The sequence below is a fragment of the Cajanus cajan genome, chromosome 7, assembly GCF_000230855.2.
Source record: "Cajanus cajan strain Asha chromosome 7, NIPB_CcT2T_4, whole genome shotgun sequence".
Lineage (NCBI taxonomy): Eukaryota > Viridiplantae > Streptophyta > Magnoliopsida > Fabales > Fabaceae > Cajanus > Cajanus cajan.
The window spans coordinates 45011552-45032860 of NC_138523.1; the positions used below are offsets into that span (position 1 = coordinate 45011552).

The 21309-nt window shown below is 31.3% G+C and overlaps 3 protein-coding genes across 12 annotated transcripts; 2 read left to right on the forward strand and 1 right to left on the reverse strand.

Annotated features, from left to right (window-relative positions):
- The first annotated feature begins 3853 nt into the window (after window positions 1-3853).
- Window positions 3854-7773, forward strand: LOC109791413 (RNA-binding (RRM/RBD/RNP motifs) family protein). 8 transcript variants are annotated; one of them, XM_029270234.2, is made up of 7 exons: window positions 3854-4149; window positions 4270-4447; window positions 4730-4827; window positions 6000-6096; window positions 6406-6491; window positions 6583-6660; window positions 7575-7773. In XM_029270234.2, exons 1-6 carry the CDS (start codon window positions 3931-3933, stop codon window positions 6634-6636), a joined length of 732 nt encoding a protein of 243 aa, XP_029126067.1. In that variant the 5' UTR covers window positions 3854-3930; the 3' UTR covers window positions 6637-6660; window positions 7575-7773. The 8 variants fall into 8 exon arrangements, 5 of the variants coding, with proteins under 5 accessions (XP_029126067.1, XP_029126063.1, XP_020206311.1 ...); XM_029270230.2 differs by lacking the exon at window positions 7575-7773 and adding an exon at window positions 6859-6968; XM_020350722.3 differs by lacking the exon at window positions 7575-7773 and adding an exon at window positions 6742-6850.
- A 2163-nt stretch (window positions 7774-9936) lies between these two features.
- Window positions 9937-13748, forward strand: LOC109795429 (Pentatricopeptide repeat (PPR) superfamily protein). Of its 3 annotated transcripts, XM_083059823.1 has the most exons (4): window positions 9998-10094; window positions 10186-10239; window positions 10439-12417; window positions 13401-13748. In XM_083059823.1, exon 3 carries the CDS (start codon window positions 10562-10564, stop codon window positions 12344-12346), a length of 1785 nt encoding a protein of 594 aa, XP_082915949.1. In that variant the 5' UTR covers window positions 9998-10094; window positions 10186-10239; window positions 10439-10561; the 3' UTR covers window positions 12347-12417; window positions 13401-13748. The 3 variants fall into 3 exon arrangements, with proteins under 3 accessions (XP_082915948.1, XP_082915950.1, XP_082915949.1); XM_083059822.1 differs by lacking the exon at window positions 10186-10239 and having other exon boundaries at window positions 9937-10094; XM_083059824.1 differs by lacking the exon at window positions 10186-10239 and having other exon boundaries at window positions 9937-10094; window positions 13407-13748.
- Window positions 13749-14266: 518 nt separating this feature from the next.
- On the reverse strand, window positions 14267-16386 carry LOC109817530 (uncharacterized). The gene has a single exon (XM_020382807.3). It carries the CDS (start codon window positions 16276-16278, stop codon window positions 14548-14550), a length of 1731 nt encoding a protein of 576 aa, XP_020238396.2. The 5' UTR covers window positions 16279-16386; the 3' UTR covers window positions 14267-14547.
- Between the last annotated feature and the right edge of the window lie 4923 nt (window positions 16387-21309).

Consider the following 21309-nt stretch of genomic DNA (forward strand, 5'->3'; position numbering starts at 1 on the left):
CAAGATAAATAAATTTAACACAGGAATAGAAGTGTTCATTTCTTGATGTTATTTTCTATCTTTTATACTTGTCAAAAAAATTGTTTTTTATACAATATCTTGAAAATGCTATAAAAATATTTTTCGAAACTAGAAAAATTAAAACCCTTTTAAAATCACATTAAAAGTTGTGATTAGACACGGAACGAACCAGAGCCATTGAAGATGGACAAGCAACCAATACAGCGACTAGAGTTGACTACCGAAAACATTTTCATCAGTTTAAAACACTTAACATATATAATTTTTCTTATTTAACTTTTCAAAATAAAATTATCATAAAACTGCCAAATAAAAAAGTTAGAGATCTTAATCAAAATGAAACAAGACACATATATGATATAAGTAGTTGGTCTAATATTGCGATTAATTTTCAAATCCTTAACTTAGAAGTGATAATTTTAATGTATTCAAGTTCTCAAGGAACTAATTTTTAGTTAATAAATACTCCTCTCAATTATGTGATTCCTAAAAAAAATAACATATGAGCACTTACAAATTTGAATTATATTTAGAAATACATTAAATGTAAACTTTTAATATATATTTTTTGATAAAAGTTAATAAAATTATATATTTAACAACTTTTTACAAAATATAAGCTTAGTCCGATTATTATATTCGGTATTCTTACTAAATAATTATGTTAAAATTTTTATATTTTTTTAATTATTTGACAGTTCATTACATTATTTTATTTTAATATAATATAAATTTATATATATATATATATATATATATATTAATATATATATATATGATCACAAATGTAATATTTTTTATTAAAGAAAGATTAAAAATGAGAAAAACATTCGCTAAACAGATACTTATATTTGTTAATTTAAAATTACTTTAATTTTTTTTCTCTTATTTCCCTTCTTTCAATTATATGTTAAAAAAATATTGCAAAAGAAAAATGCTATGAACGCATTTTTCGACACTCTCTTCCTGATTTGTTAAATTTTATTGAAAATTATAAAATTTAGTAAATTTTATATCTATTTAATAAATTTCTATTATAATTTTGCAAATTTTATAATTGATAAAATACGTTATCAATCCATTAAGAATCAGTTAGATCATAGTATCAGGTTTTGGTGAAATGAATGAATTGATAAGATGAAATTTGAACACAAGCCATTTTTATATATATAAATGTCTTATATATCACTGAAATAAATGATTTTTCATTATCATATATAATAAATATAATATATGTAATATTAAATTATATTTTATTTTAGGACTTAGACATAAAAACATGTAATTATTGAATATTTTAATAATCACAAAACTAACATATTTTAAGATAAACAGCTGCGAAGCACTAAAGTAAGGTTTTGGGTGGACACTTTATCCTATGAGTGATGAGTGATGAGTGATGAGCAGCGTACAAACATCCCCGCAATCGCCGGTCACATGACACGTGCAACAAGTGTGGTCCCCGCAAGGCGCGTGCTCCACGTGGCATTAGTACTATACCTGTCGCCTCCGTCGATTCTTGAGCCTCCTCCCATCCCCATTCAAACCTAAACGCAAAACATAAATCTAATTCTGCTTTCCAATTTCCATATTTTGCTTTCTTCAACCTTTCCATTTTCATTTAGGAGATTTCACCAACCAACCATTTTTTTATCGCCTCGATGACAATCGAATAATGCAATATGGATCATATCTCCATGCAATTCTCAAAAAATAAAAGTGCTGCCCACCTCTTCCTTTTTTCTTTTTTTTTTATACTAATACCAGTACAGTATCCGTGCAATGATTCATCTTAGTTTTTACACATATTTTAAAACCACTCTGTATATTATATAGTTTAAAGAGACATGTTATTATACATCTTTCAAAAATTATATCATTTTTAGCTTAAAATAATTGCTTAAATTATAATTAGAAGATTAAATAATATTAATGTTAAATATTTAATATTCTTAATATTTAAGATTAAGGCAATATGATATATATATAGATGTTTAACATAAAATTTAATCTAACTTATAATAATATGTGTGAAATCACTCACAAATCACTTGAGTATATTCACCTAGTATATTTTTAATTAAATTTTGACTTAATTTTATATTTAATCACTCAACTTCAAGAATTTTATACTTTTGTCATAATATTAGTTGATGTTGTTAATTAATTATTAATGTGACATGTTAGTTAGTTATGTGACATATTGATTGTTAATGTATAGTGATAACACAACATATAAATGATATTATGATATAATTAATGTGTTATGTTGACAATCAACATATTACTATTACATTAGCGGTTAATATGATACATCAATAACTAATTAATAACATTAGATAATTAATTAATATGTAATAAAATGTGCAAAATTTTAATAATTGAATGAAAAAATGTGTAAATTCAAGAGTTAGGTAACAAAGTTATGAAATTGAATAAATGACAAAAAAAAAAGTACAATTAAGCTTTAAATTTTACTTAAATTCTTTTCATAAAAGTTTGAGTATTAGATTTAATATAAAAAAATGACGTTGAAAGAGATAATTTTAATATAATCAAGGTCTTGAGAGAAACTAATTTTCAACAAAATTGATAAATGTTCTTATAAATATCATGGTACCAAAAAAAATTGTGACATTCTAACCATTTAAAACATTTTTTTTCCATAAAATCTAAATAAATCAATCCATGAAGGTTCTAATAGATGAAGGTTCTAATAGATGTGATATGTACACAATAACATTGATATGTAGTACATACATACATTTTAATCATCTAATTAATAACTTTATTAAATAAGAAATGTATATTAATCAATAAGTTGAAACTTGACTTACAACATAATCAATAAATTTGAGCCTAACTTATTTAAAAGTTTGGTCTAACCAAAGTTCATTTAGGTGACTTATTTTATATAAGACCTATAAGTCCAACCATTCAAAACATTAATATTAATAGTTATACATATTAAATTTAAATATCAACTATAATTAATATACAATGTAAATATATGATGTATAGTGTTGTATTACATGTTAAATAGACTGACTTATCATATTTAAACTTAACCTTTTTAATATGCAAGTTGGATAACGAATCCTTATTGATGTTTTTTAATCTAACATCAAACTATATTACAAAATAAACACTTAAATATATATTAATCATTAAATTTTTTCATCAATAACAAATATTAATTACTTTCTTTTTAAATAACAGTTACTTACTTTTGTTTAAAGTTCATCATTCAATTTTGAAGACTTGAATCCTTAATTATTATCCTAATTCAATAAACAATCTCATAGTTAATTTTACTTGTAGGAGATACTATATCAAATATTTAGTACTTTCTGCAACTCCTTGTAGAGAGCTCGATTTTTATGGATAAAAAAAGTTTAAAAATATTGTTGATATGTATTTACATAATGCATGAAGTAATTAACTATAGATATTTTATTTACGACGGTAATGAGTAAATACTTTAAATTTGTTTTACAATAAAAGCATATTTAATAAATCATTAACTCGTGTAATTTTTAAAATAATCTCATTGAAGATGTTATACAAAGAGAATATATGTGTTTGTTGTTGTTATAATTAAATTCAATTGTTCAAACTTTTTTTTCCCCAATAGTACAAACTTGCTTTGAGATATTGATTATTTATCTCCTCATAATATGGCCCATGCAAGCTCGACCAACATTTTAACTGGGCTGAATCTATTTTTTCTTCAATTTAGGCCCATATCCAGTCATATCAGTAGTTACGTGTTAGTGGGCCCACCAGGAAGCCGCGAGAAAGTTGTGGAATCAATAAAATATATTGAAATCAATTAAAGTAGAGTAACGTAAGCCAAATCCAAACGCTGCCTTAGATTCCAATTCACAGTTCAGTTCCGATTCCAATTCCATGGCGACACCACCGTCTACCTCAGCTTCGCAATCGCAATTCGTCTATTCCAACCCTTCCTACTTCCCCGTCCCCTTTCACCTACAGCAACCCGTAACCACTCACTACGCTGCGCCATACGTCGCCGCTCCCTCCGTGCAACTCCCCGCACCTCCCGTCGTCGGCCCCGTTGCGTCCGCGCCGGTTCCCGCCGTATACTCCGCCGTGCCGCAGTATCAGGTCGGTGGTTTTGTTCCCGTTTATAATAAGAAAAAGAGAAGGTGGCGTAATTTGATTGAATTTTGGTTTAATAAATAAAATGAATTTTAATTTGATTGAATTTGTGATGTGATCGAACAGGCACAGCAGTTATTCGAGAGAGATGCACAGATAATAACGCCGGAGGCTCTTGAGAATGTTAAGGCAGCGATTGCGAGCAGCGACGTCGAGCACAAAACTGATGCAAAAAGGAAAGCGGTTCCTCGCAAAGCTGCAGGCCAATCTTGGGAGGATCCTATCCTTGCAGAGTGGCCAGAAGGTAAGATATGTTGATGATGATGATGATGATGTAGTCATTACTATTTCGTATTTACTTATTCGTTATTTTTAGTTTTATGTACATTGAAAGTTTGCTTGTGAAAGTTGAAATTATTATATGTTCGCACTTAAAAACAATATTGCGGCCGTAACCATTACCATGTGTGTTTTGTTTGTCCTAAGCCTTTTGCGTTTGTGGTTTTGATGATTCTGAAGTTAGATAAGAATTCATGATTTGATTTATCTTTTTCTTTATTTATCTTTTTTTTTTTTTGGATAATAGATGATTATCGGCTCTTCTGTGGTGATCTTGGTAATGAAGTGAATGATGATGTTCTTTCAAAAGCATTTTCACGATTCCCTTCCTTTAACATGGCACGGGTAAGTGGATTTCTCATCTAAATCGAATTTTCTTTATGATTAATAATGATTGTTGTGCTAGTATGAGCATTTTTTTTATTTCCTCTTCAGATTTTTGTTTGAAGGAACAGAGTTGTTAATGGTTTGTGTATGTTAAGGTAGGTCTTACTTCATAATTTACATTTGACTGGACCTTTTTTAATGATTAAATTGATGCATGACTTTGTCATCTCAGGTTTCACCTTGTTGTTGCTCCTCATTCACAAATCAAGGCAATTGAAATTATATACTGGTGAAATGATGCATTTGAATTTGAACAATCAATTTATTTAAAATTAGCACTGTTACTATTACTTTTAAGTGTTATCTCAATCTCAAAATGAGTTGGAGTTAGGTTGACCTTTGCTTGAGTATTGGCTAACTGGTTTAAATTTGGGAGATTTGGCAGCAGGTTAATTAGAAGATGGAATCTTTCAACTAGATATTGTTTGTTTTTCCTGTCCTGCTCTACTCAATTCCTTAACCTACATAGCATTCTAACTAGATTTTGTTTGTCATGCTAATTTGGATTCTTTGAACAATGTGTAATGGTAAGTTTAGGTGTGGATGAAAATGATGGACTACTAAAGGGACTTTGAAATTTGGCATGGAAAAGTTCCTACACGAGAGGGAGGGCAGGGAGAGACTCAGTTCTTTTGCATGTCTGCCAGAGACGACAGTGTATTTTTAATTCACTCTGGGATGAGTGGTAATAGTGGTTATTGAAAATATGAACTGGAAAATTAATAATAGCTTTGTCTATTAAGTATTAACTAATTATTGCACCTACTATAATTTTTGTGCAAAATGAATAATCTAGATATTATATTAAATTTGTGGAAATTAGAAGCTAATCCAGCATGTATTTTGGGGTTGCTTTTTGTATGTAGATTTTTTACAGAATAAATATGTATTTAATAGTTCTCAATGAGACTGATAAATTTGTTTTATGCTTTGTTGCTGAAAATTTGAGGACATGTTATTCAAGAGTGGAGACATTTAATTTCATCTAAAGAACTTTAGGTTTTTAGTCATCTGTTTGTATTTTGTAATTGCCTTATCTCTAAGCAAACTTAACATTTATTATTTAAATTTTATGGTGCATGTATTTTCTTGTAATTTGTTATAATTAAGGTATGTTTGATCTTGTCTAGGTTGTCAGAGATAAGCGGACTGGTAAAACAAAAGGTTATGGATTTGTGAGCTTTGCCAATCCTTCTGACGTTGCTGCTGCTCTTAAAGAAATGAATGGTTAGTAAGTTCAGATGGGCCTCTGTTTTAAGTATTATTACTCTGTAATGTCTAGATACATATTGACTATTACTTTGTAATATCTGTTACTCTTCTGACATAGTGCTTTCTTTCAGTATAAATATTTTATGCCAGATAATACTGACTAGCTTTGCAATTCAAAATCACAATCATGATGGATTATCGTTTATTTTATGCTTGCATGTATTTATGGCCTATCCTATTTGTCACCTAGTCCTTTCAATGTAAGCAGAAAATAGTGGCAAATGCAATGAAACATGTCTCCTGACTTTGATGTGTTGATTTCAGGTAAGTATGTTGGAAATCGTCCAATAAAACTACGCAAGAGTAAGTGGAAGGAGAGAACAGATTATGAAGCACTGGAGAAACAGAAGGTGGCAATTTTCTTTGTCAATAATTTCAAATTGTTCCGTCAATATATCATCTTGTATATCCAACTTAATTCTTTTATTGTTTACGTGGCAGAATCACATTCAAAAGAAACCGAAAATGCCAAGGAAAGGTGTGCTGCACAAGTGACAGGCCAGAATTTGTGTAAATCAGGTTACTAACTTAACCAAGTAGAACACCGTTTTGAAAATGCTATTTCTTTTTTCATCTGAAATGTATCTCCCGTGTAAGCAGAAAAGAGGCCTCACCTTCAGATACTTATTTCGGTGGAACTGTTTGCAAAATACCATATTTGTTAATGTATGGCCACTACCAAAAAAAAAAAGCTCATTTTTTATGTTTACATTTCAGGCATTTGTGTTGGTAATTTAAAACAGCTGGACGAAAAAACTCAAAAAATGTATAAATTTTGACCGACTGCTGCTCATTTAATTAAGGAAAATTTTTAGATTGTGCTCTCATGTTGGTGCTTGATCGAGTAGGGCAAATACATTTATGCCATCCGGCGGCTTTTCAGCCAAAAATATAAAAAAAATTATTAAAAAAAATTATTTTAAAAAATAATTATCAAAATAAATTGTTCCTGTCATATAAGCAGCGTTACAATCAAAACGCCATTGAGGTTGGGCGTAATGCTTGAAAATAAAAAAAGAACAAAAAAATGCATATTCTTTAGACGTAACCTGTTTAAGAATTTTTTTTGAGAGTGGAGGCCGTTAGAACACAAAGTGCTAGGGGAGTAGGCGTTTTGTGTTCAAACGGTTTCATCTTCAGAAGAAATCCTTAAACAAGGTAAGTCTAGGGAATATGCATTTTTTTTGTTCATTTTTTGTTTCTTTTGTTTGTAATGTTGTTTAAGTGATCGAAATAATTTATTTTGGTAATTAATTTTTTAAATAGTTTATTTTAGTATTTTATTATTATTTTTATTTATTTTGGCTGAAAAGCTCCATCCGGCACAAACGGGCTGGTAAAAAAAAAATCTTTTAATGGGAAAAAAATAATAGATTTAGGGATGTTGAATAGGATTATATCTAACTCTTGAATAATGAATTTTGCATCTCTAGGCTACTTGATAGTGCTTGTGCTTCGTTACTGTAGAAGTTATTTGACGAACAAGCGATTGTTCTGTGAGAGTCAAGTTATCGGTAGATCACCTCACCTCTCTAGTATTTTTCTCCGCCAGCTGCTGTTTCAAGTACTGATGTTTATTCTTTGATTTGTAAATCATCGTTTATTAATTTGATTCGTGCTATGCACTTACCAGGTCTGTGTTACACAATCTTTTGTAAAAATTAAACCCAATTCCTGTCACCGGCCATGCGTTGGCTAAACTAAACAGAAGGAAAAAAAAAAAAAAAAAACTCCCGGGGTGTCATATTTTTGTCGTTTGACAAGCCCAATGTTTTCGTCGTATTATTTTTTAACAAAATATCCTACATAAAAACAAGTTTCCATTGGAGTGTATTGAGAAGGGAGTGTCGGTAAACAGTACACAACGAAGATATATTTTTGTACAATTTTTTGTCGGTTTTTTGCGATTAAATATTCTAATTACTTTTTAATGAGGTGAATAAATATTTACCTAATATGGAACAAATCAAAATAAGCTAGCAATATTCAGAGAAAATAAATCAACATGAGATATTTTAAAATAACTGAAGATGAGATGCAAAATAAAATATAATGTGAAACACTGAAATTAATAATGTCGAAATGTTCCTTTGAAATATACATCCCAAGTTGGTGCTAGATTGCTTCGGCGTTAATAAGCGTGGTATGTAGGTATAATGTTGGTGCCCTCAATAACTATCTTCAAATCAAGCAGGGTTTGAATATTTCAAGTCATTTTGTCAAACTATATAAAAGGAATAGAAATAAGCATTGTGAAAGTTTAGTTGTTCAATACACAAGAGAGGGATAATCATGAGAACTCTATGAATTTGATTAGCTGCCTCCGGAGAGTTACGCAGCTATCCTTGAAAGGCCTCTCGTGTAGAGACGTTGAAATGGCCTATTGGGCCCAATTTTCATACATGTTAAACTAAATTGGACCATTTTATTTATTTATTTATTTGCATTATTATTTATGTATTTTATAAATAGAATATCAAGCTAAATAAGTGTGATAAATTTGGGGAGGGGGCGGGGGGAGGACGTTGAACAATCAGAACTATAGGTATTGTGGAATTTATAGCAGACTATATATATGCGATAAGTTAAGTTTCTTTGTATTGTATAAAATGAATAAAATAATGAAATTGGATATTTAAGTTTACAAACTTTGCATATATTATTAAATATTATAAAATTTAATTTATTAATATAATACAAAGATAGAAAAATAGTATTGAAACTTAAATAAGATTGACAAAAGTAACTAATACTATTACCTTCATTCTATCTTGCAATTAATTATTATTATATTATCAAAGAGTTATATAATCTAGATTATTGTAATTTTTGTTGTTGTGTAAAATATGAAGCATACATAAATATGTTGTTTATGGTGAAGTATTCAATAAGTTATAATTTTTTTTATAGGTTTTCTTTTCTGATCACAACATTATTGAAAAAAGCTGATAATTAATATATTATTTTTAATAAAAATTGCATGTATGATCTTAAAATACTATAACAAAACATTTTTTTTACTTTTATATTTAAATAAAGTCATATTACCCTAGTTACATCTTATCTATTAATAGTGTCTAATTCAATTGATTAAAAAAATCTGAGTTGTTATAAACTTTTTTATAAACTCTTATTTTAGGCTCTAAATTTGTTGGATTTTAGTTAGAAATGACAAAATGGACGTTTATTCCAATATTTCATCTTTTGTTAGTTACATACTTTTTCGCTTAGTTTGTATGACGTATGCTCCCAACTGAACAAACACACAATATGGCAGTTGCTCCTAAAATTAAGAAAACATAAAATAAATCTTTAAATTTTAAATACTATCATTTTAATCATGAAAGCGTAGGATTTATTAATTATTATTATTATTATTATAATAGTGTCCAAAATTTATAACTTACTAGCATTAGTATTTAATTATGCTAACGGTAAAAACTAACATGAATAATAAATTTTAATTTTTAAAATTTATTTGATATTTTTCTTTTAATTTATTTTAATTTTATTTTTTTGTGAATGATATAAACTTATTAACCTACATAATAATGATATATTTGATTTTATGAACATCTAGTGTGTCATTTAATGATTTATGTGATTTAATAAGTTCACGTTATACACATTAAAATAAATAAATAACTTTATAATTAAATAAGTTAAAAGATATAAGTATAACAATTAGGAAAAAAATTATTTTAAACTATAAAAACTAAATAGTAAAATGAATAAAACTATAAATACTTAAAAAATAAAATATTTTAACCTTCGTTAAAAATTAAAAAAAAAAACCCTAACTTGATCCGAATAGGAATTTAAAAAAACAAAATCCGCCGCTTGGTGGGTTTTAGATATAGGAATTAGGAACTGAAGAACTGATAACCCCCATCGTCCATGCCGCCTCAGCAATCACTGACGCTCTTCTCTCCAAATTCCCTGCACTTGCACTGGTCAGTCTGCGCACAACTTCCCTAATCTTTTTTTAACCATTATTTCAATTTCTACTCTTACAAATTAATTTACCCAAAATGTTCTCTTTAGGCATCGCTTACCACATTAATCAAAATTGTCATTGTCCTTCCTCCTCTACAAAATGTAACGCTGCCTTATCCTTTCCATTTTCTACCAACCATCCCTAAATATGTATAGCTTTTGTTGTTATAGGATTAGGATGGTAACAAATTCTGTTTAATGGTGAATGCCATGCTTGTTGGAATTTCTTTTATATTACTAGTTGTATGGTTTTCTCGAATGTAAGTATTGTAACAAATATATTGCTTTTGAACTTTCGCAGATGAGGATAGGTCTTTTCCGAACTGGTCTGCTTACTGGGCTTAATTGAGCTAGGAAGGTGTAATACCTAAAAGTGCAACTTTATAGCTTGAGAGAGTCCAATCAGTATACCTGAACAACTAAGATGGTATATTTAGCTACTCTGCAGAGTAATATTTTCAGCTCCCATTCTTTGAAAGGTCTGTTTGGTGGTAACAAACAAGAGAGCTGTACTTTGGGTGCTAGTTTTGCTTTGGATCTTAGTTCAAGAAAAAAACCACCTACCCTACCCCGATTATGTTTTGGTGATTACTTCTGTACAACTAAATATTCCTCTCCGTGGAAAGGGTTGCGGTGTAGAAGTTTTCAGGGAAGTGTTTTAATTGATAGAATTAATGAGGTTGGCCATGAAGATTGGGGCTTTGGGAGGGATTATGTTGGTGAAAGGAGAAAACCCGGGGAGCTAGTGGATTCAAACAAGTCACCAGAGGGAACTAGTGTAGACTCTCCAACTTTGTCACCAGAGGGACCATTTGTTCATAACGATGAAATGACCAACAATAAAATTCTTCAGAGGCTCTGCAGTGAGGGAAAGTTAACAGTTGCGGCAAGGTTGATTGATATCATGGCACGGAAAAGTCAAATACCCCATTTCCCTTCTTGCACAAATCTGATCCGAGGTTTTATTAGAAAAGGTCTTGTAGATAACGCTTGCAAAACCATGAACAAAATGGTCATGTCTGGTGGCATTCCTGACATAATTACATACAATATGGTTATTGGTGGCCTGTGTAAAAAAGGTCGTTTAAGATCTGCTGTAGATCTGGTAGAAGATATGAGCTTGAGTGGTTGCTCCCCAGATGCAATTACTTATAATACAATAATTCGCTGCCTATTTGATAAGGGGAATTTTAATCAGGCTGTTAATTTCTGGAGAGACCAATTGAGAAAAGGCTGCCCTCCTTATCTCATTACCTACACGGTGCTTATTGAGCTGGTCTGTAGATATTGTGGGGCTGCTCGAGCCCTAGAAGTACTGGAAGATATGGCAATGGAAGGCTGTTATCCGGATATTGTTACATATAACTCTCTTGTAAACTTGACTTCTAAACGAGGGAAATACGAGGATACTGCTTTGGTTATATTAAATCTTCTATCCCATGGGATGCAGCCCAATGCTGTGACATACAATACTCTCATCCACTCTCTCAGTCGACATGGATTCTGGGATGAAGTTGATGATATTGTGAAGATTATGAACGAGACTTCCTGTCCACCTACACCAGTTACGTACAATATTCTACTAAACGGTTTATGTAAATCTGGACTTTTGGATCGTGCCATTAGCTTCTACAGCACAATGGTTACTGAGAACTGTTCACCAGACATTATAACGTACAATACTCTTCTTGGTGGTTTGTGTAAGGAGGGGTTTATAGATGAGGGCATCCAGTTACTTAACTTTTTGGTAGGTACTAGCTGTTCTCCTGGGTTGGTCACCTATAATATTGTAATTGATGGGTTGGCTAGAATGGGATCTATGGAGTCGGCAAAAAATTTGTATGATGAAATGGTGGGAAAAGGAATCGTTCCTGATGAAATTACTCACACTAGTTTGATTTGGGGGTTTTGTGAGGCAGACCAACTTGAGGAAGCTACGGAGCTACTAAAGGAGATATGTAAGAAAGAACAAAAGATTAAAATTACTGCTTATAGATGTGTAATCCTTGGATTATGCAAACAAAAGAAGGTTGATATTGCTATTCAAGTTCTAGATTTGATGGTAAAAAGTCAATGCAAACCAGATGAATGGATATATTCTGCTTTAATTAAAGCTGTTGCTGATGGGGGCATGCTAAAAGAGGCTAATGATTTGCATCAGACCTTGATCAAATGGAAGATTCTGAAAGAGAAAATCATGTTGAATTAATTGGAGCTTGTGCCTAAAGATTGGCCAAATTTAATACTTCTGGCCATGTACAGATTATAAGTTCCTATCAGGTAATTCTTTTGATCTTTTTTGTGTAGGGGATTTTGATCCTCTCCTGTTTGGATTGGTTTCATGCTCCTCAAGTTCTCTCTAATCGTGGTAGAGACTAGAGAGATACAAAACTTGGGGAAATCTTCTCCTAAATGGAAGAGGATCAATTCCTTCTTTGTAAGATCTGTTAGTTCTCTTGAAATGTAATGATTTAAGTTTTTTGCATGTAGTTTATGCTATTGTTTTTATGCAGCTACTTTTATAATTATTCTAACAAAAAAATCTATTACAATGATATATTGCTCAAGTGCATTTGCCCCTTTTTTTTCTTTTAGTTTGTAACTAACCTAGATATTGCATGTATATTGACCATATGCAATCATATATGGTGTTATTATATTTTACTAAATTAAGCATAATTTGCTGCTATTACTCTTAACCGGGTTAAATGACATTGAATGATCCTTGTGCTCGACCTCATCTAGTGGGACTAGACATTGTTGTTGTTATTGTTTAGTACTACTGATCTTAAGCTAAAATTATAATGTATGTTGTTTTGACATGAATCAAATGAAATGTCCATGTTATGTATGGCATGGGGCTATTAGATAATAGTTTCTAACATAGCCTTGAATTTTAACTTCATTCTCTGCTGTCATCTCACCTTTTTATATCAGAATATTAAATTAAGAAGGAAGGCTTTTACTAGATTTTTATTTAGTAAACCTCTACTATAGTCCCTAAGACCGGGTAACCATCAGTGAATTTAAACATGTAAAAACAGGGATTAAAGTGAAAGACGCATACAATCTCACGGAGCTAAAGTGGAGGTTTACTAAATGTTATATTGTCATATTCTTACTGTTATTCGATGATACTATGATAGAGCTTTTTTCCGGTGCTAGTTTTATGGAATGAATCATGGTCGCTCTCTTGTTCATTGAAAACTGGAAGTAACATTGTAGCTTGCTTGTCTAACTAAGACTTGTTAATTTTACTGTAGGTACAGGGTATTTGCCAATGTAGGAAAGCTTATTGGGAAGTTTTGACAGATACTCCCGTGGGACTTAAAGGTTCAACAGTATCGGTTAATACTGTCACTCATCATGAACTAAAATTTCGGTAGTTGAAGTTGACATGAACATGTACTCATGTCAAGTTATTTTTAATGTCAATCTAATCTTCTAGTTTGTGGGTTTTAGTTAACTCGTTTAGGATAAACAGTAAGTTTTGATCCTTATGTTAGTTTAGGTAGTTATAAGTTCGTTTCTCTTGACTAGTCATAATACACTTTATGAGCGGTTTTTACCATCTAAATTTTAGGGAAGGAAATCTTTTATTCTGCTGCGAACATCCATCTGATCTTGGCAGCTTTTTTTATTTATTTATTTATTTTACTTTTCGCTCTAAAGATTTTTGTTCAAAGGTGCGAAGGTTGAGCAGAAGAAACATGGATGCGAACTTGCGCTATTGGATCCAAATTGGAATTGTGCAGTTTGTAACTCATCAATCCTGAATTCCTGATACAAAATAGATGTTCAGGTAATGATGCTATTTTCGTTCAGAGAAATCGGGCTAAGAATCCTCTTGAATATGTAAAGAGGATTTATTTCATTAAGAAAAAGGTGCAAACAATATTGGGGGTCTCAACTTTTTTTTTTTTTTAATAGAGTATTATCAACTTAACAATCATCCTTTTTTTTTTTCCTTAATTTTTTTGCTCAGTCAACCATACTAATTCTTAAAAGCGCCTGCCCTTTTGCACTGCTATTTAGGATATAATATTTTTTCTTTCGTTTATACACCCTCCATAATGTTTATTGCATAAATCTTAATGATATGATATGATTCTAGCAGAAGGTATGAATATTGACAGATTTCAAAATTTCCTTTATAAGTCATCAGATAACAATTAGGTACAAACTCTGCACACTTGAAACAACGGAGATTCGATAATGAGTGTTAATATAACACCTTTATCAGAAGTAATGACTCTCTCCGTTTGATATTTTTCTGCCCTTAAAAATTCACCCCCAAAGCAGTAAATTTGCGAATAAAACATTAAATTGAGCTGAACAAAAATCCCAATTAGAAGACCCGAATAAATCAGTGTTATGCCCAAGAACTTAGAGTGATCTGGTAAAGCGAGCTCACTGTACAGAACGGAAAAGGTTATGCTTCTGTAAACGTTTGAATACATCTTGAGAAATAGCATTCATACTAACTAGGGATTTAGCCAGCTCCACTGCATAACTTCGCCATCCAGCAAACCCAATCCCTTCCACCAACAACGTGTAGGTAGTTTCATTTGGCTGACATCCATTCTCAACCATGACAGCCAGCACCTCAATGGCATCAACGATTCTGTGCGCTTTGCACAACCCAAGAAGAACAATGTTGTAACTAATAACCGTAGGTTCCCAGTCGCTCCTTTCCATGTCCACCAACAACCCAATGGCCTCATCCACCATCCCATCTCTGCACAAACAAGATATGAGTGAGTTATAGGTGATCCTATCAGGATCAACACCGTTGTTCAACATCTCCAAAACCATTCTCAAAGCTCTAATTTTGTCCCCACTACTCCACAGAGCACCGAACATAGTGTTATAAGAACTCACATTTGGAGGACAACCCACTTCACCAAGCTTCTTGAAGATATTCAAAGCCTCATCAGCTCTTCCCTTCTTACACAAAGAACCCATGATCGTGTTGTAGTTGACAATATCAGGCAACCAACCATCAGATATCATATCATCCACGAACTCTATAGCCAAATCCACTCTCCCCTCTTTGCAAAACGCAGATATCAACGGATCATAACAATAAACATCAGGGTTCAACCCCTTCTCCTTCATTACCTTCAACACATCCACAGCCTCCCCAACTTTGCCATCACGACACAGCGAATTAATCAAAACGCTGTACGTCACAACATTCGGCTCACAACCCTTGACAATCATATCAGACATCAACCTCTCCCCAGCTTCCCATTTTCCCTCACTCAAAAGACCCTTCAGCAGCAAGTTGTAAAGGTTCAGACTTGGTGTGGTGCTCAAATTGCAAACAAACTCAAACGCACGATCCACCAACCCCCGTTTGCACATGCCCCTCACAATGACATTGTAAGTGTACATGTCAGGTTGAAGCCCTCGTGACATCATCTCATCCAAAAGCTTCATGGCCTCATCGATGCCACCGTGGATAATAGTAGCTTCAATCAAGATAGTGTAGGTGATCACAGTGGGGTTGCAGTTATCTTCCAGCAACTGATCCATAACCTTGAGTGCCAAGTGAAGCTTTCCTCTAGCACAAAGGCTCCCAATGAGAATGTTGTAAGTAACAACATCAGGGGAGAAGCCTCTATTCTTCATTCTTAAAAGCACTTCATTTGCGGAATCGAACCTATCGCTTCTGCAGAAGCCGCTGATGACTGCATTGTAGGCAAAAGCATCAGGGTCACCATGGTGTTCGAGAATCTCCATGACCCGAACCGCTTTCTCGGTTCTCTTGGAGTTGAACAAGCCCTTGATGAGCTTGGTGCAGAGAATTACGTCGGGCTTGTAACCCCTCTTCACCATTTGCTCAAGAAAATAGAGAGCTTCGGTGCACTTGCCCAGTTTGCACAACCTGTTGAGGGCTTTCATGTGATGGGTGTCTCGAAAGTCGTAATTTTGAGGCCTTGTGTCGGAGGAAGTGACCCTAGCGAGACCCTTGTTGTTTCTTCGCTTGCTGGGGTTGTCTTCATTGAGAAGAGGGATTCTGCAGGTGACGAGAGTGTTGGGGTTTGGATGCCACGCGCGCTTGGAAGTAAGTGGGAGGGTCTGCGACAGGAATTCGGTTGAAACTGTAGTCATTGACGATGATGATGTTGGTTGCATGGACAATGGTAGCAGCGGAACATTGGATAAGGGATTGAATTCAATGAATGCGGAATGCGGAAAGCCTGAAGATGCAGGGGATCCAACGCCAGGTAATGGAGACCTCAATTATTATTTTCTTTTATCTTATCTTTTTATGTGTTCGTCGATGAGAGCCGTAAAGGGCCTCTGGCCCAAGGGAAAACGAGGCCCACACACAGCCCAAAATTTGGTACGAAACCGAAAGTAAGTGAATATATGCTTATTCAAGCCTAAAAGGTAGAATAAATGCATCACTAGAGTCTAGAGAGGGAAGGATGATTAAAAAAAAGTATTGCAATCCTTAGCGGTGTTAATCCAGATTCTTTTGCTTAAGCGTGTTAAATTTACTTACTAGACTCTTTTTAAGCCAAGGTGGTGTTTGTGTGTATTGATGTGTGTAGAGAGAGTGTAGACACCTCTAAGACCAATTTCATGATTTGCATTGTTCATTATTGACGATTTCATGTTTTGCACCTATATTGGTCTTGGTGCATAATAGGAAGATTCTCGAATCCCACGGAGTGTTAGATTATGACTAGGTATTTGATCTTAGTAGCAATCAGTAAACATGGGTATATAATTTTTTGTCATCCTTATTACGTTTTGGGAAATATAATTTCGCTATCATAATCCCGTCGTAAAAGATTTTATCACACAAAATTGTCTGTGTATGGGTGTACAAATGCAAGTTTGCAAGTGATTTAACTCCATCCTTCTTGAGGAAGCTTTGCTGATTGAGCTTATGATGATTTAATATATAAAGTCTGTTTAGATAAAAGTTTTTTAAAAAAATTATTAAAAAATACTTTTTGTTTTCATTAGAAAATTTTTCAAAATTGCTCCTATATTGTAACAAAATAAATTTATAGACTAAAAACATGGTCTAGATAGTACAGACGTGTACTGATAGAACTATATGGACAAATTAATTTTTTTTAAGTGTTTTACTTTTTTAATGAAAGTCATCACTTGAAAGTTTATATATGTCTTATTAATTATATTGTGTGTGTATAAGTATAATTCTAATATATTTTATCTGCATCATATATCTATTTAAAAAAGGTTCTCATTGTTTATAGTAAGACAATCATTTGGCTTAAAAATTAGGTAGGAGGCTTGTTAATAGATTCAAATAAATTATTATTTTTATCTAATTCATTATTATTCTATCTTTTTTATTTCTCAACCTTACTTTTCATGCATCGTGTTTTGATAAAATAGACTTATTATTTTTTATTATTGTTCGTGGATAGCATGAGGCTTTTAATAAGTCGAGTGTTTCAATTATTTGGTGATGTAAAATTTTTTGCAAGGTTAGGGGTTCGAATCCTGCCTTGTGTATGCAATCGCGTTAAATCTTGAGACCAGCTATTCTACTCTTTAAAGTACCTCCAAGGTAACGAGAAGATTAATCACTGTTGTCGGTGGATACTCCATGAACTAACCTATAAAAAATAAAAAATTAACAGCATTATAAGCTCAGGTAATTAAATATGTATGTATTTAATGAAAAGTGTAAATGCTCAAAGAAGATAATGAATAAATAACATACTTGAAGAGATAATACTTCCAATATTGGGCGAGAGTTAGGCACATGTTAATCAAAGTCAATACCTCTTTAGATACGGAAAGATATAGGTTTAATCATGGTTTTTCAAAATATGAATACTAAGATGTAATTTCATAGTGCCAGTAACTGTGGTGCACGTATAAGATGTTCTTTAAATATTGGGATTAATGATTGAACATTTTTATTAGCTTGACATCGATACAGAACAACATTCATTCAAACAAACACGAATTTAATTTTCATGAATTGTTAGTGTAGATATCTTTAGTCCACTAACTGAAAGAAAATTATCATAAATAGATTTTTAAAATAATTATTACATAATAAAAAATGTTATTATATATTTATACGAAATTTTTACGGAAATAATATTTTTTTAAAGAAAAATTACAAAAATGATACCTATGCAACTTTATTTACAGGAATAGACCTGTTTACTGTTCATGCTCGAAATTCGGTTTCCCGGGTACTGAATTCTGAGCTTCAAACTTTTTTTTTCTTCTCAGAATTCAGTTCCCGGGGAACCGAATTCCGAGTTATTTTAATTTTTTTTTCTTTTTTTCGTGTTTCTGGCCCATTTTGGGCAAATGTTAGAAGTGGAACGGCCCGTTCCGGAAGCAGAACGAGTCTTTCTGCTTAAAGACACAGAGTCTTTTTTTTTAAATTAAAACAGGCCAAGAACGGCCCGTTCCAGAATAGAAATTTTGACATTTTTTGAATCTGGAACGGCCCGTTCCGGAAGACGTTTCAGGAAGTAGAACGTGTTTTGGAACGGGCCGTTCTGGTTTTGGAACGGCCCGTTCTAGGCAAACAGTGAAAGAAGTATTTTATTTTATTTTTACAAATTCTATTCATAATAATTATCTTGTATATTTCACGAATCCTGATTAATTGATATTATTATAATTTTTATGTTAACAATACACTAAAAATTAAAATTTACTATCAGAATTCAAAACTATAACTCCATCCCAAATTTAATCCTTTAAGGTTAATTCACTTGGATCAAGAAATATCTAATGAATGTGAGTGAGGACTAAAAATTTATTGCTTAATATCCCATTATTTTAACTTTATTATCTTTTTTTTTTTGTAAAAAAAACGTGAATAGTTGATGAACAAAATGCTTATTAAATAGGAGTATAATTGAGTAAAAAGATATTAATTAGACTGTAAAATTCTAATGATATTTCTTTATAAATAAAAGAATGTTAAAATGGCCAAAAGTTTAAGATGAGTGAAATAATATTTAATATTAATGCTTAGAAGTTAAGAAACATTTAATATCAGTTATAAATAATATATTTAGACAACCACTTAAGATAATATCTTACGCATAAAACATACAATTATCCCTGAACTATAGGGAATATATTCTCTCCAACAATATAATTATCGGATAAAATTTTAACTATTCAATCAATTTTATTAAAATAATATATTTTGTTATAAATTAAATTTAAAAAATTAAGGGTCAAATTATCACACTTCACCGTCCAAGTGTTCTCTTTGATAGAAAAATTTCTCGTCCGTCAAGCATAATTTAAAATAATCTCAATTAATATTTATACTATATTTTGCGACTTGAAATTATTTTGCGACTTGAAATTATTGAGATTTGAATTTATAAAACATTAATTACTTTGGAATAAAAATTAAAGACTAAAATACTAAAAGTTTTGAAAAGGAAGAAATAAGAGTAATTATAGGATTAAATTGTAGCATTTTAACTATTTGCCCAGAACGGTCCGTTTCAAAACCAGAACGGCCCGTTCCAAACCACGTTCTACTTCCCGAAAACGTCTTCCGGAACGGGCCGTTCTAAGGCCGTTCCAGATTCAAAAAAATGTTAAAATTTCTATTCTGGAACGGGCCGTTCTTGACCCGTTTTAATTTAAAAAAAAAACTCTGTGTCTTTAAGCAGAACGACCCGTTCTGCTTCCGGAACGGGCCGTTCCACTTCCAACATTTGCCCAAAATGGGCCAGAAACACGAAAAAAAGAAAAAATTAAAATAACTCGGAATTCGGTTCCCCGGGAACCAAATTCTAAGAAGAAAAAAAAAAGTTTGAAACTCAGAATTCGGTTCCTGGGAAACCGAATTCCAAGCATGAACAATAAACAGGTCTATTCCTGTAAATAAAGTTGCACAGGTATCATTTTTGTAATTTTTCTTTTAAAAAATATTATTTTCGTAAAAATTTCACATTTATACTACATAACAATCTCTTATATTAAATAATAACGTAAAAAAGTACATATCATTATTTTTGGTACAAAAACTAAGATAAAGAAAAGGGGAAGGATGGGACTTCACGTCTTCACCTAAGATCATGGTATAATCCAGCATGGATGGACTACTTGGATTGGAAAGCCGTATTTTTCATACGACAAACACGTGTCAACTTTAATTGGTTGACCTGTCTATTTTTTTTAAATACTTTTTCATATAAATGTGATTAAATTAAATTTTAATATTCTTTACTGATATTATAATTTGAAAATATTTTTATTACTATAACGTGATATCTATTATTACCACTGACCGTATACATAAAAGAAATGAATACTTAATTATTAATAATGGAAATAGTTAAATTAATTAATTTTAATTAATAATATTATAATTTAACTTTTATTTTAAAATACTAATAGAATTAATTGATTTATTTAATTATTGTATTTAATGCGGGTTACTTATAATTTAAAGAACAATTTTGTGGAAATAATTTTTTTTCTAACATTGTTGATAACTTAATTAATGTATTTATTTTTATGCGAAATAATTAACTAATTGAAACACTTCACGATAAATTAAGAATATATTAAAAAATTATAATTAATATATTTGAAAATAATTTTATATTTCTCATAATCAGATAAGATAAATAATTTTATTTTTTTATATAAAAGATAAACTATAATATTAAATACTAAGAGATTTAACTTAATTGGTTTTCATAAGGTGTGTGAGTTGTGTTGACTTTGTTTTCAATAAATAAAATATATTTAAATTATATATTTAATTAGCACAAGAATCAATTAATTAAGTTGAAGTTTTAAGTATGCATGTGTTTAATAATTGTACTTTTACCATTCATAATAATTATATTTTGTTCAATTCAAACAAAATAGGTTCTAATGGATGATATAGATGCTTTATATATATATATATATATAGAGAGAGAGAGAGAGAGAGAGAGAGAGCGAGGAGGGATCTCTTTACTCATAAAGTAAACTTACCTAAACTTACTTTGTTCAATAACTCATGTTTTATATCAAATTTCAACGATCAAACCGTTGAATTTAAAGTTCTTAATGCATAGATCAAATCTGTAAATTTTTTAAAAATTTAACTTGATACTTTGTTTCATTAGTTCAAATTGATGGATAATAATAAAATCATTTTATAACTTGATTTGAATTAATGAAACGAAGTAT